Source organism: Lepisma saccharinum, chromosome 14, assembly GCF_977018435.1.
Source record: "Lepisma saccharinum chromosome 14, izLepSacc3.1, whole genome shotgun sequence".
NCBI classification, from domain to species: domain Eukaryota; kingdom Metazoa; phylum Arthropoda; class Insecta; order Zygentoma; family Lepismatidae; genus Lepisma; species Lepisma saccharinum.
Window position 1 is genome coordinate 12,317,769 of NC_139242.1, and position 16,317 is coordinate 12,334,085.

Here is a 16,317-nt window from a genome sequence, read left to right on the forward strand (position 1 = left end):
GAACACATTTACCACTGACGGAAAGCTACTTTTTTGTCAGCCCTGTGGAAAAGCCAGAACAGCAGAACAGCGATCTCAGGTAACCCAACATGTGAATGGCAATAAACATATTGGTGCAGCTGTGCGTGTGAAAAGCAAACAATCCCTTATTGGTGACCTCATTCCAAGTTCGTCCCAAGGACCATCCAAGTTTTTTGGTTATTGTGTGGATTTGTCTATGGCTCTTGTGTCAGCTGACATACCGCTTTATAAAGTGAATCATCCTCAGCTGCGAAATTTTTCAGGCAAATACACAAACATTGACCCCCAGATGAGTCTACTTTAAGGAAATGTTAGCTCCCAAAGTAATACGTGCTATTTGAGATTGAAAAAATCTGGGTCAGCATAGACGAAACTACGGACTCAAGTGGTAGGAAAATGGGATACGTGGCTGTTGGGGTATTGAAAAACGATGAAACAATTTCAAGTAAATCTTTTCTTTTAACGTGCCAAGAACTGTGTGCCACAAATCATGTTACAATTGCTAGATTGTTCAATGAAGCCATGCAGATATTGTGGCTAGGTGGGGTGAAGTTCGACAATGTTTTACTTTTGCTGATAGATGCTGCAGCATATATGAAGAAAGAAGCAGAAGGTCTTGCAGTCAATTATCCTAAAATGACTCATGTTTCGTGCATTGTTCATGAATTGCATAGGGTATGTGAAGAATTCAGAAATACATATCCTAATGTAAATAAATTGGTTTCGAATAGAAAAAAGGTGTTTATCAAATCGCCAACAAGAATTCAAATTTCAAAAAGGAAAATCCCCAAACACCGTTGCCACCCACACCTGTAGTTACGCGGTGGTCAGTACATGGCTTAATGCTGTTGCATACTATGCAGAAAATTTCGAAGCCTTTTCATCCTTTGTTAATGGACTGAATAAAGATGATGCTTCTTCAATTCAAATTCTTCAAGGTATGTTGAGTGACTCTGCACTAGAAAATGACGTGGCTTATATTTCTGCTAATTTCAGTTTCCTATGTAATACGATCAAGAAACTAGAAGCAACGAACATTCCTTTGTCAGAAGCAATTAAAGAAGTTCGTGAGGTGGAGAACAAGCTCAATGAACTTAATGAACCAAAGGCACAATTGCTTCGCAGAAAATTCCAGGATGTCATGGCAAAAAATTCTGGCTTTAAAATGGTATGTAACATTTCAAATGCATTGGACGGTGAACAGGAAGAAAATATTGGATATTTAAGTGTGAGTAAAATATCATGCCTTAAGTATGTGTGGTTGAATTCGTGTGACGTGGAACGAACATTCTCGCAGGATAAGGCACTGCTTCGGAACAATCGTCAGTCCTTTGTGATGACAATTTAATGATGACAGTCGTGGCGTATTGTAATTCACCATTATTCACCAAAACATGCTAATTTCATCGTGTTTTAAGCAGAAATTGTCAACATTTTTAACACATGAAAATGCATATTTTCCATGTTTAAGTACATAAAATGTAAATATTTTCCATATTTTGAGCACATAAAAAATAAATATTTTTCTGATTTTTAACAACTAAAAACCGAGCCCTTCTTATGAGACTACACAAAGGAAAAGACTAGAAGAAACGAAAGGGGACAAAGGAGATGACAAAAGAGAAAGGAGAAGAAGAAAGGCAGAAGGGAAAAGTAATAGAGGTTAATAGAGGATAGGAGAATTAGTGAGAAGAAGGGGAAAAGATGCGACGCGAGGAGAAATGAGAAAATGGCGGGAAGAGGAGAAGAATAACGAGATGAAAAGAGAGGAGAAGAGGAGTTTGGAGAGAAGAGGAGGAGACGACAAGAGGGGAGTGGAGATTAACTAAAGGAGACAATAGGAGAAGAACGAAGAGGAGAGGAGAAAAGTGGAGTGGAGTCGGAAATCGAAGACAGGAGAGGAGTTAAGAGGAGTGGAGAAGAGTGGGATGGAGACAAGAGGTGAGAACAGGAGGGGGCGAAATGAGATAGGAGCAGAGGAGAGGGAGGGGTGAGAAGAAGAATAAGAAGAGAGCCACTTTTGGCTAATTGCAAAGATGAGGATGAGCGATGATATGATTAAATTGATGAATGGAGACTCACAAACACATATGCCCAGGCCAGTTTCCGGTGGCCTTCAGCGTCGAAACAGAACTAACCTTAAAAAAATGTAGGAAATAGGCAGGAGGGGGCGGGAATATTTTCTTTGGGACAGTCACATTTACTGTACCACTATATGCTAGTTTTTCTTGTTTCGGGCAGTAAAGGGGGAGGCCTGATAGATCAATCCCCTCTTCTGAAGCCTTCACTGATACACATTGCAACGTGCCACCACAATCGAAACTCCAGAGTATGGAGATCCGAATTGGCAACACACAGCTCCTTGCTCCGGCTAGACAGTTGCAAGCATCAGTTCTCACCCAGCGATCGGGATTAAGGTGATCCCCAATCTACCAGGAAGGTAACACCGAGCAGCACATCACGTCAAATAAAATTAAATATGTTATAATAAAAATGTCCAAGAACTTTAATCAACAAACGCGCGCGTACATACTTATTGGCACTGAAAAAAAAATGTTGGGTTCTGCACGCTCGTAGGCAGTGATAAGCAACTTATTTATCACGACAGAATCCGCGCACCGCCTTCACAGTTAATAGAAAGACCTCAACTGCCACCTCAAGCGCGAGGCATAGCTTAACAGATTATTTCTTACAATGCTACAAACTCATACCATAAAAATAACACAAGAAAAGTTTATAATGTATATGTCAGATTAATGTTAATTAGCGATAGTAAGCTTTGATTGTGGTTTGCAACAATTAAGAATGCCAGCGTGGAACTTTTGACGTCACGAAGCGTCAATCCCCACTCCTAACATAAGCAGCCAATAGGAAAACATTATTTTATTGAAAGCGAGGGAGAATTGCTTTGCTATAATGTTATAATATTAACAGCAAATAACGAACTGATTTTAAAAAGTAATTCACATTTGCCCTTGCACATAAAATGATTAAATAAAGATTTAGTTTACGGAGTTATAACAAAGACGAAATTACTTTGATCTTGTACATTGTTGAACAAAAATCGATATTAAGAATAAATGTATATAACATGTGCTTAAACAACAACATTCGCGTGAAAGATAGAACTAATCCTAGCCATCTTCCATTTGACAAATAATGAAAACGTTGCATATACTATTTGGGATAATTATTAGCCTATAAAATCTGAATTAGATGTTGCGAATAATAATAATATAAGTATATACATGAATTATGAAAGAAAGTAAGTATAAATTATTTAATTCAAGTTATTAACTTAAAAGTATACGAATAAGATAAATTCAAATATATGACTGAAATTTGCCTAACATGGCGGTCATTACAACATCATGTATAAAAAACTTTTGTTTTAAATTAACTATTATGCCTCGTCAGGTTTTGGTGAAAAAATGAATAAGTTAGTTTTACGTCCACTTTGCAATGAAATGTACTTATCCGAATTGTACAGTGTATCACATCCACCAGGGACAATGGCAGTGCAAGACATTCTGGTGAGCGTAGGTCAATGGATGACAGTCAAAGATTTGTGTGGGCCACGTCATTCATACAAGGAAGATTCAATGTCCATTCATATCCATCTTACCAATGTGCCACCGTCTCTGATCAGAAATCGGTTCTGGGATATCCTTTTGAATTACACAACTGCAAACAAGCTTCGCCCCATCATAGTCATGTATATAACCCTACACTGGTCTACATTTTTACATTCCCTGAAGAGAGTGGGGGCGATTGTGTTCCAAAACTGGGGAGGGGGGGCAAGGTGCCAAAACTGCGGGTGGGGTGGGAAGAACAGATTAATTTCCCTTGATAATTAAGTTTTAGCATTGTGCGGAACCAAAGTGGCAAAAAGGGGGGGGGGCAACTGCCCCCTAATCGCCGCCACTGCCTGAAGATGAGATCAATGTATGAGCTCGAAACGTTGGAAGCTAACGCCGATTTAACCTGGCTGGATACCCGAGAGCACCTGTTGAGATCGCGTCGCCAGGAAAGCTACAATTACTATTTGCAAAGATTATACTCCTCCACGAAAACAAAACTACCAAATGCTACTGTGGATGGATCCCAGGAACCCATTATTACAAGGTTGGAGTCAGTTTTTTGTTCAGTAAAGAACTTCTAAGGTTCTTGTATTTACCAGGATTCAACATGAAAATTAAAAGCTCCGGAAAGTGTAAACGTAAGAGTATTGTAATCAAGAAGTTCGGGATTTGCTTTCCCTTTTTAGGAAGATACCAAAATTTACCGACAATCTTCGCAGAAATAAAACTGAATTTAAATTCATCAAAATATATTCTGTTAAAGCGAAAAGTGTAAAGATGATTGTGTTGTATCATTGTCAGGAAGTTACCATATCAAAATCAAAGAAAATTGTTCACAAGGATGCCTAACATTAGTTTTATTATAAAACTATGACATTTTTAAACTTTATTCAAACTTAATATTTGTGCATTAAGAAATAATATAAAAATAGAACAGATTTTTATTTAGTAACAATGATTTCTTTGAACATATCCCGAAAAATAACATTAAATTAAAACACAAAATAACAGAACAAATTTAAGCGAAAAGTGTATTAATCTTTAGGGTCGAATTTGTAGTCACTTAATGTCTAAAATAGCACAAAAATAGAAAACCCGTAGCTAGAAAAAAACTCCGTGGAAGCTCGCGGACTAACAGAGAGAGAGAGAGAGAGAGAGAGAGAGTGCAATATATTTGAGACCTCCTACGGAAGCACAATTAATATTCAGAATTCCACAATTCTACTGCTTTGTGAGTTTATATGCAGTAAAGCAGGAAGTTTTGTTTGAGATGGTGATTTATGCGCTTTGTTCTTCATTTTGAAAATATTTAAATTTTATGAAGTTACATACTCGTGAGAGCATAAATTAGTTTCTTAGACAAGCATTGGAAATAGTAGATCAAACTATAAAACATTTCCTGCAAAATTTGCTTGAAATTAATCGAAGTATAGCACGAGGTATGAATCGAAGACATTTTTCGAGTTACTCAATTTTGGAGGCAACTCAGTATTAATGAAAGTCTTAAAGAATGCCCCCTAGCAAACAAGTAAAACTAGATATATCTCAAATATGCATTTTTGTATGGTATTTAGTAATCTTGGGTAGCTACCTCCCTCCCTCTGGGAGGTATCTCCCACATCGCCACTGGACCATCCATTATTGTCTTGTTAAAAAGGATCAGTTAGAGTCTAAATGAAAATACGAAAGGAAAAATACCCCGAAAGTAATTCGCAAATACCCCATTCTGTAAAGTGTATTGTCTAGCATCAAAGGAGTCGGCATTTTCTGCAATTTTGATCCATTGTGATGACAGTTACCTGCACAAGGAAATCGTCGTAGAAGAGGGCCGCTGAAGTAGTTGATGTTACCACTTCGCCAGAGTGAGCGGTTATCCACTTGTAGGTGTCCGAGTGGGCATCGTCAAAGTCTCGAACCACAGAAGAGTTGGTTAAAGCTCTCAGAAGGGCATCGTAGGCTGGGCACGGCTTCGAGGCAAAAAGGAGCTGCAAAACAAGATTCAAGAAATGTTGAACAACGGAGTTCGTGACGAAAGAATCTCTATACATCCGAGATAGCAAGAGATACAAGTTTATTTGTACTTCATCATTGATTGGTTGATTTGGTTTATTTCAGTTTGCATTTCTGCCACTTGCGGCTAATTGCGAAGATGAGATTGACTGATGATATGATTAAATTGATGAAGGGACGCTCACAAAGAACACCCATGCCTAGGCCGGAATTCGAACACGGGACCTTTGACGTCGTCGCACACTGTGATAACAAATAGGTGAATATTCATCAAAATGCCTAGGTAACATCCTGTAAGAATTCTAGTGATTTTGTGAAAGATCTCGGTGATGATGACAAATTGGAATAAAAATATAACGATATCCATGTATACATCCAAATGTACTATTATAACCATATTTTTATTATATTGTTATTACCTGTCATTCCATAAAAATAGAAATGTTTAAAGTTCAATAATCTCAACAGCGATCCATTTAAACATAGTCAAATTTATTTTATCTTAAATTATTTCCAATATTTTTGCCGTTCTTCTTGTCTTATTACCTTGTTAACTGAATTACATTTTGTAAATATATTACCCTATTCGAAGACTTCGTCTCCCCTTATCCAACTTCTCTCTATTTTCTGCCATTGTCAGTCACATGTCGATTGTGAAAAATAGCCTGGTTAAAACACTTCCCTTTCTATCTATCTCTTTGGTTATTTTAAGTCTTAGTTTAACGGTAAGGACTGATTTTAAACTGATGATACTTGTATGTCTTAACCAGGTGTTACGTTGACAATTCAGCCTGGAAGGCTGACTCTCCAAAGTAAATAAATGTCCAGATCCAGATGTTGGTGTTCTTTGTACAATAATGTCTAAGTTTTCAACCTCAATTCCACATGGTACACACTGCGCTACATTGTTGCTGACTATCGAGGCTCTCGTTGTAATATATTGTTAACTTGTAGGTAAAAATTAGAAGCTGTACTGGAAAACGAAACATTACGGAGACAGGATGTTCTCGTCGGTTTGGAATGCAGACCTTACACATTCCATTACTTGCCTCATCCGTGGAAAGGTACCAGCCTGACAGCCGGATCTGAATCGACATGTATTGGAATTTGTATATCGAAGCAACCGAACCGATCTGAGAAGATCGGAAGGAAATTTCGAGAACAGTTTTGGATTTGCTTTGAGTGAGTCAACATCGTTGAACAAAGAGCGCAGGTATGTACCTGAAGGACTGGGGCGTCACTGCGAACTGAGGAAGGTCTGAGCCTATTTACACAACCTCTCGCTAGCAATTATTTTTCACCCTATACTTAGATCCCGATAATTAAAATAACAAATAAGGTAAGAAGGAAACAATATATATATATATATACATACACACACACACACACACATACACACACACATACCGGGTGGGGCTCCTAAAAGTACCACAGCTAATAATTCTGAAACGCGAAGGTTTACGGCAGTTCTGACGTCACCGATGTATATGTTATCAAGGGGTCCAGTGAACAGAGCATGTCTGGTCTCTAGTCGACATCTTGATGTCCGTCATCTTGGATTCAGGTCATGTTCTTGAATTGAGAAGGCGGTAATTTGATACTCAGGATGTTTTGGTCCACCACAATCCGCTTACTCACAATCTACTCACCCCCCCCCAACAAATGCAACCGCCCAAGGTGCAAAACCTGCCCCGGCAAATTCACCCTCTGTCCCAAAGTAACCTGATACAGCTCTAACCTACAGCAATATCTGTGGGAGCTTCTACCTGGGGGAAACATCCACAGCCCTGAACCTCCGCATCAACAACCACCGCTCCTCCACCCAAAACCTAGACTTTGCTGTTGCCATTCACACCAATCACCACAACACACTTTACCTCCTCCTACACCGTTCAACACTCACAGTTGCCCGACCCTGTGGCCGAGTGGTTAGCACATCGCGCTGCGACGCCAAGGGTCCCGGGTTCGAATCCTGGTCGGGCTTGGTTGTTTGTGAATGTCCATTCATCAATTTCATCATTTCATCACTCATCCTCATCTTCGCAAATTAGCCAAGAGGCACAAAACGCGAAGTAAAATAAACTAAATCAAATCAAGCACTCACAGTTTTCGACAGCCTGGCGAGGGAAGAACATGATTTTTTCTTGTGTGAAACTGTCTACCTTTTCTTTCGGGACCTGGCAACACTACACACCACGCTTTCACTCTGTTGATGTCGCTCCCTTCATGAACTTTTTTCTACTCCCGATGATGTGACAAATCGTCACGAAAATTTCAAGTTTTTCTGCGTCTGGTGAGTGTTTCCTCTCTCCTCTTTCACTTTTAATTTAGCCCTTGTGGCCTTCCTTCCTTCTATCCTATATATATATATAAACTAAACTCCGTGGCGCAACAGCCAAGACCTGCCAGAACGGCTTTTTCATTGGGTGACGCGTGGACAGCGCATCGGATCCCATTGTCGTTGTTTTTCTGGCTTTCGTGACCAGAGGCCACTACTTCATGAAGTAGCTTCCCAATTGTCCTCAAGACGCTGGGTCAACGCCGATATTTTGGGGACACCCACCCGGAATCGAACCCGGGACGGCTCGCACCAAAGGCGAGAGCTCTAACAATTTGGCTATGCAGGCGCCATATATATATTAAATGTAAAATGTAAGTTTTTCACTTACGTAGTCGTCCTTTTGAGGTATGCTGTGAACGGGAATTGGCTGCCATTGGATGTCCTCGTTCCACACCTGGTCTCCCATTGGTGGATATAAACCGGCCAGGTTGCACTGAGCACTCATGAGTGTCCTGTCGACGTCTGTGCTCAGAACGTATATGTCGTCGGGAGAGAACTTGGTGTCCAGGAGACCAGAGTACCTGCTTCTGAGATACTGCCCCAGCTGGTACTCCTGTTGTTTCCCTGTCTATAGAAAAAAAATAACAGATTGATTGAATTGGTTTATTATACTTCTTTTTTCTATCACTTTTGGCTAATCGCATAGATAAGGATGACTTATGACATGATGGAATTGATGAAGGAACACTCATAAGGAATATCCATGCCTTAGCCGGGATTCGAACCCTAAAGAAAAACATTTACAGCGCAACCGTGATTCCAATTAACCTGAGAAACTTATCATGTGTTGACTTTCTGTATGTTAGTGACAATGGTTCTTTATTAACACGCAATGTTAATTGGGTATTATGCAATGTCTAGTGCTGCAACTGCTTACACCTTTTCAAACACTATGTTTCTTGATAGCACTCATATCTTCTCTCGTCTTCAGACGCTAAGAAGAGTATAGCCTGCATTAAACAATAATTCAGAAGAGCCTACACAACTGTTTACACAAAATACAAGTTGAATGTTGACAAGGATACACAGGGGATTTGGACGCTCGCTATAGCTACTAGAAGATATAGTCAAAAATACATGGAATGAATCTCATAGAATTCAATGAAACGACATAACAATACTACACAAGAAACCAAGTTGGAAACAGAAAAATAACAGATAGAAATGATCCATAACCCTACAAAGGCATCTACGTGTAGAATTCAACCAATTAATTCCACGAAAAAAAGATAAATAAAAATAGAAATAGTAACTTAAATGGAGTAAAACGTACATATTATATTGCTGGAGGCTTGGTAGAGTAGTAGGAGATATCCTAGATACCGGACATAACGATTAATGGATTTTTTATTCATGAGAGACGTTCAGCTATTGTTAATTAATTAAGAGGAGATTATAGGGGGAGGGGAAGGGAGATGAGTCATGGATGACTTATGCAGTGGCGTTACTTGGAGTTATTGATTTTCAATTAGTGAACAATAGATACTATAATGTTTCAAGTTTTCATCCTAATGTATCCCAATTGTTGTACTATACATACGCGTTACAGCCGGATATGAGTCACGGATATTTCATGCACAAGTGCGAGCTCGGTCTTAATGGTTTTCAATTTGTGTACGTTACATAAAATACTGTGACACGGCATTTTGCACAGGTTTTCGTTTTACTATACCCACAATTTGGAGGCATATTCAACGACAAGATGACAAATATCAATATTTATGTCAAAAATTATTATAATTGTGTATATGATTGATATTATTTATGTGCTTAAAAATGTAATGGACGTCTCAATATAAAATGCATATATTTGTTTCCACACCAGTTCTAATACTTTTCTACAACTATGTACTTACGTTAGTGAGCTCTCCCCATCCAACAGGCCATAGGGACACATCCCCATAAGGATCGGTGGGATAAGAATGAACAGGCGTCCTGTCTCCATGACGGTAGAGCTGAAAAAGATAGGAAATTATCCATGAAATGCCTTGCGATACATAAATCATAATTTAGCTTATTTTCGTGACTGAATTATATGTATTTATTTATCAAGTTGTACTGTACCTTGGAAGAATAAATAGGAAAAGGGTTTGTTAAGTATTTAACGACATGCAAGTAAAGGACATAGGCACCACAGAAGGTGTTACAATGGGGTTCAAATCTTTCTTGTTACACACTGAATTATTCATGTCCATAAGACATCATATTTATGGTTCATTGCAAGTCTTGGGTTTGATATACTGGGTCGAGCAATCAACGTATTGAGACAAATATTGTATTTAGCTCGTTCCAATTTAACTTAATTTCAAAACGTTTACTTTAGATCTATTTTATGCACAGATCATTTGACCAAGCTCAACAATAACAATTTAAACAAAGAGCAGAAGCTAGATATTTCTGCGCCCGGAGGGAAAATAAATCTTCGCAAGCTGAGAGCTGAATTGCCTCCCCCTTGCCCCGTTTCTCTTGGGACAAATGTTCATCTCCTATCCTGAACTACTTTTTATTAATACTCGCAAGCATGAACGACGGTTTCGTCTCAAATACGGGAGTTTCTGTAGTTGATAACTGTAGCAAGAGATAAGCCAAAATTGTCCCGCGAAAACAAGTTCGAAATGTGCAGTTGGCAGACTTTCTCTCCTCTATGGGTAATTTATAATGCTCTACTGAGCTGTATATTTAGTACACTTAGTACAGCATACAAACAATAGTTATCGAGCATTTTGCAATAGAACAAGATTGTAGAAATGGAGCACCAAATCGAAGTAGTGTTATACATGACTTTATTACAGATAAACTAGTCCGGATAAGACTTACAGTTTCAAGTTGGATTCGACTTTATTAATGAATTTCCTACTGGAAATTGTTTTACTGTATGAATAATTTATGTTTTTAGTAATACGTGTGACCTGAATATGGGAATCTGACTCCACTTTAACGTTGAATATAACCATTTCACGTTACTTTTAAAAATAGCAAACGAGAAAGCGAAGATAGATCAAGCACCTTTAAAATGCAAAATGATTGATAGAATAGCTTATTTTCTAAAGAGAAATGAGAGAGAGAGAGAGAGAGAGAGAGAGAGAGAGAGAGAGAGAGAGAGAGAGAGAGAGAGAGAAGAAACATACTAAAGTGAGACAAAATATTTACAAAAGGTTAGAGCTGCATTTACACACAGACATTTACCACGTAGCCGTTGCTTTATCTTCCAGGCATTCACGGTTTACTATAAGCGAAAATCAACATAATTATTGTTATTTTCTTAAATTATTAAATTATCGGAATTTTACCCATAGAGCATATTTGTTCTTGTATTTTACAACGAATACGTTGCTATTACGTACTAGCACCTGATATATATTTCAGTTCACATGATCTTTCAGTTTATGAGCAGACAAAACGATTCTGATCGAGATTTGCATCAAGTAGATAATTCACATTTCCTTTGATTCGCCAAATTTCATGTACATATCTGAAATAGTTTCGAAGATAATTGGATCTCCTCCTTCAGATGGGTCGAAAAATGAGGTATTAAGGTTTCGGTCTGTTAGTAGTATGGTGATTGTTGACTTGCAATTGTTTGACACCCTGTCCCACAACATAGACAGACGATCAGAAATTTCTGAAACGTTAAACTAACATTTGCTAGTACTTCAATTGCAGAATATTTTAGGTCTTCACACTTCCGGGATATCGCCTGATCAGTTAATGAGCTATTGTTGCCTGTCACTGCAAGAGAGTCAGTTCGACGATTTTCTTTTTCTGCGGTGAGATATCATTATCCACGAGATTTTGTATTATGGCACTTTTGTTTTTTGTAAAGCTGATTTTTTGTTAAGAACGAACGGGAAAACAGACAGACGGCCACGATCTTCGCGTTCTTCAGCTATTGGAGGTAGATATGTTGGATGAAGAAGATAAAGAGTATTAACTGCACTTTCATTGTTGAATGTGCCATCATCGTGGCACAAGAGCCCATTGCCGAACCTTGGTGACTTCGCGATCTGATGCCATCAATCTCAATTCAGGCTATCGTTTTCCGTGCAACTTCCGACGCACAAATCAGACATTTTCTTCTTGTCCGTTGTCCTCTAGTCTAAACAGTCCGTTGTCTAGGTACCCACCAGATTACTGCTCTTGGAGTGTTCATAACATGGGTTGTCAACCCAACACCCAACCTGGATTTCCAGCACATTTGATACCGGGGATTCCGGTCCCTTCGTTTGCTGCATTTACAGACCGGCAGGATCCATGTTTTTACAGCAGAGGTTTCCTTCTCCTACCCTTTGGGTAGTCAAGCCCATCCGTCATCTCTATTCTGAAGGGTTCCTCTGCCAGAGATGCCTTCGATGTCTTCACCGTATTCCTGGCAATGGTCCTTTAGGAGGTATGTACGTACCACCAATCAGAGCCGGACGGACCAGGTCTTTTTAAAGTGGCGTTACTCTTACATAAGTTACCCTTTGTTCTGGTTTGTGACATGAATTGCCTTGCCTGATAGACAGGGTTGTGTACACAGAATACAGTTGAAAAATAATAAAGCAAATACATACGAACAAGAACAATATTAATTTTTTTTGCCCTCTCCTGAAAAAAATATAGTAAAAAAAAGTAGTAGATATTTTTATTTCTACTTCAAAGTGATTCGCTCGAAATACAGTCCACGAGAGGCAGACGAGAGAGGGAGAAAAGAATAATATATTGGGAGCAGAGATCAGAAAAGGAGCAATTGAAAAAGCTGGTGAAAATGAAATTGAATGGAGAAATGTTTTAAGAGGAGAAAACATAAATACCAGAGTAAGAAAATAGAAACCTTAAGAAAAGCGGAAGAGGGAAGGGTGAACATCTACGAAGTACCTACGTATGTACACATACATACGTACATATGTATGTATTCAGCATACTGCAGTTCGATGGCAAAATTGTCCGCAGAGCTTTTACAAAAACAATGCTTAAACGGATAAAGCTTTTGACTGGAGTTTAAGGTTATAGCAAAAAGTTAACAACCAGGATTCGAATAAGTCGGTTTGGTATCCTTTGTTGGTTTATGGAACAGTGTAAACTTGTAAAGAATCTACGTCTGGTATCGAACAGATATATACATTTACGTGTCATAAGATGATGAAGGAAAACTTTTCCATTTTCCTGAAGGGTGGAGTGACCCCATCATAAATCGAGTGTGGGGGCCCTCACGGCTATGAGCCCTGGCTGCTAATACCAAATTCGGCCCTGTTGTAACGTACTTCAGAAATCCTCGGCTGTCAATAATTGAGTTCCTTACCAAACAGCGAGCAACATACCTCTACAATTCCGCCTTGGTTCAAAGTAAAGATTGAAAATACTCAACTCACCACGTTAGTCAATAGAACTGTTGTCCCGGACGTAAAATTGGACTCCAACTGAACACTCAAGTTCAGTACCAAAGCTAGCGTCAAAAAATAAATAAGATATTTCACCATCCTTACAAGGTACAGGACAATTGTGCTGAATTTTTTCCTTCTTTACTGATCCTCCTTTCATGTTTATTTATATTTTTATATACCAAACTATTCAATTTATCGGTAAAGGCTAAGAGATAAAAAATGTCAAATTCTGTGATGTGATAATCTATTAATGGTGAAATAAAGATTATGTTGATTCCCACCTAATCATCTCTCGATTTTGGATGACATTCACTTTTTTTAATCTTGATTTGATAGACACCATGCTGAAATGTCGTGTTCGTCTGTTGTCCGTTCATCCGTATCAATTACTGATGTCTCAGAAACTACAAAGGGGTCTCCCCGATGTCGCAGTGGTATCGTCGTCGCCTTGCAATCAAGGGGTCCCGGGTTGGATTCCCGGTGGAGGCACATAGTGGTTCGGATCCCACTTTAAACTGTAGGTCCAGTGCCTATTAGCCTTACTGTGCATAAAGTGGACTTAAAACAACAAATCAGTCCAATCCAATCCAATCAGGAACTACAAGAGCTATAAAGACAAAATACCGAACAAATAATAGTTCAACATAAACTATATATGTTTATCGGTCAGCAAACAATCGATGAAATGTGACCTTTTCACATATCGGACACTAGCAAAGGTTAAGATGTATAACTTTCAAGAAGTGGAATCTGTAGAAAATGTGTTTAATGCTACATAAATTATTTTCATTGGCCTATCCCTCAGTTTATGAGGGCCAAAGAATTTAAGAACAACAGTCGATATTTTAAGTGTTCGGCATACTCTTGTTGAATGTGCCGAATTTGCTTTCCTCAGACAGACTTTTAATCTTTCCAACTGTTTGTCATCCCTATTGGGAGATAACCAAGATTTATCAAATGTTTTTAGCTTTTTTGCAAAGAGCCGGTCTCTTCCACTGTCTGTGAGGAAGCTTTAAGTTTATTCTTAATTTTTAATGTGTCGTGATTGTCTTGTGTCGGTCCCTTTACAATCTTGCACTTTTAATTTTTCCCAAGGGGCTTTTTACACCCCTTGTTTTTACTTTTTAAGTAAGAATTTTAGATAATGACCACAACACATATTGAAGGATACAAAATGGCCTAAAGTGCCGACGTAGACAAGAACAATTAATTGAATCAACGGTCGACATATTTGTAATGTTCGAGCTGTAAATACGATATTTGACGAGTTGAAAGAACCTGTGAATTAATGTGATATCGAAGGCAATCTATACACATTAATTTCTTAGAAACTACTGGAAACAAAGAATCTATTTGCCTGTCTATGGCAGTCAATCTAATGTCAACAACCATGTATGTCTAACTTTTGATACCTCAAAGTTAAAAAAATATCTAGCCCTTGACTGGTACACTTAAAACAAGTTACATGACTGGTACACTTGGGTCCTAGGGACCAGTATTATTAAAAATTGGAAATTTTGACCTTAACTATTTTCTTTATTGCTCAAAAGTTTTCAGGTACAATATAGATCAAAATTTTTCTGAACAGTGTCAGCATAATGTGCGGCTGCATTCTTTACAGATTGGTAATTTGCGACGATGGCAGTAGTTGTTTGTTTTCCTGCCCTTTTTGCTGGGGCACAATGCACATCTTTTACGTTTGAATTTTTCAGTAGTTACTGCAACAGCTGGTGGTTCTTCTTGATCTGCTTCTCCAAGAATACGCAGCACTAAACCTCTGCAGAGTTGGCACCGATTTCCTCTGTTCCAGCAATGGTGTTATCAGATGATATCTCACTTTCACTGTCATGTTCACTCTGTGCGTAATTAGCGTCATCTTCAGAATCTTCTTCCCTATTCGGGATGTCCGCTATTTCATCATTGGTTAAATGACTTCCTCTCGCCATAATGTCTGGACCAGAAGGAAATATGACAACTGATCAACAATCCCTCATCCAGAAAAGAAGTTACATAAATGATACACTTGGGTCCTGGGGAACCACTCCCCTGTAATACACGAGCTTCCAAGCACTTTACGGACAAACCTTTTCAGCACAACATTCACCACTGCCAGTCAAAAGACTACTGGGGAGATGAAGTAATCAGACCTGCCATCTGTGAGGAAACACGTCAACAAAATTTCATTGGGTCCTGAGGACCCACGCGTACCACTCACGGGCTAGAAATGTAAGTTAGTGTACCGAAGAATATCTAATACATAACGTTAGTTAATAATTCGATATCGTTTGATTACTCAGGAACTAATGCACTTGCAAAGATATATAGGCTCATTTAATATTTCGAAAAATCTATCTCTTTATCTGGCAATTTAAGTCAACAACTGACCACAACACGGGTTTTTTCCCCCATCTCTCCGTAACAAATTGTTTTAATGGTAAAATGCTGATGATTGTAAATCTAAAAACATAAGTTATATTGATTTGATATGTTGAAAATTACAAATGCTAAAAACATTAAATTTGATGTAATGAAAGTGGATTCAAATCATATTTGCATATTATGTAAATTATTCTCGTTAGCAATCTGTAAAAAAAATGTACACCAATAAACTGAATAAATGTCAATTATCTGAGTAATAATGGATCATATCACGGTAACATAATGTAGATTCAACTTGTTTGCGATTTGGTTTTCCAAAGCACGCAGAAATCGAAGCAAAACCACCGACTCCGCTAGCCCTGTCACAAGATCTTATGAAGAATCCAAAGTTTAGAAATTTAAGAAGAAATATTTAAGAAATCGTTTGAAAGGAAGTATAAAGTATTAAAATATTGCTAGGTAATGTTAAATTGGCTACGCTGCATGCTTTAAATACAAACAATATAATTATGAAAAAATATAAATATGCTGACCAAGGCAGTAATTTATTTTATTAAAAACATAAACTAAACGTAACGTTTCAACCTTCTAGCAAGGTCTTCGTCAGACTCTGTATCAAGTA

The 16,317-nt window shown here is 38.3% G+C and overlaps 1 protein-coding gene across 1 annotated transcript in view; it reads right to left on the minus strand.

Annotated features, from left to right (window-relative positions):
• The window catches only part of LOC145998424 (testicular acid phosphatase homolog), a 28,300-nt gene extending 14,856 nt beyond the window's left edge, over nucleotides 1-13,444 (minus strand). Inside the window, exons 1-4 of the mRNA XM_083134830.1 lie at nucleotides 13,305-13,444; nucleotides 9,810-9,908; nucleotides 8,282-8,521; nucleotides 5,402-5,587 (exon numbers count right to left, since the gene is read on the minus strand). Of these exons, the coding sequence (XP_082990956.1) occupies nucleotides 5,402-5,587; nucleotides 8,282-8,521; nucleotides 9,810-9,908; nucleotides 13,305-13,412 (633 nt within the window). The 5' untranslated portion in view covers nucleotides 13,413-13,444. The remainder of the gene's footprint in view (nucleotides 1-5,401; nucleotides 5,588-8,281; nucleotides 8,522-9,809; nucleotides 9,909-13,304) is intronic.
• Nucleotides 13,445-16,317: the final 2,873 nt, after the last annotated feature.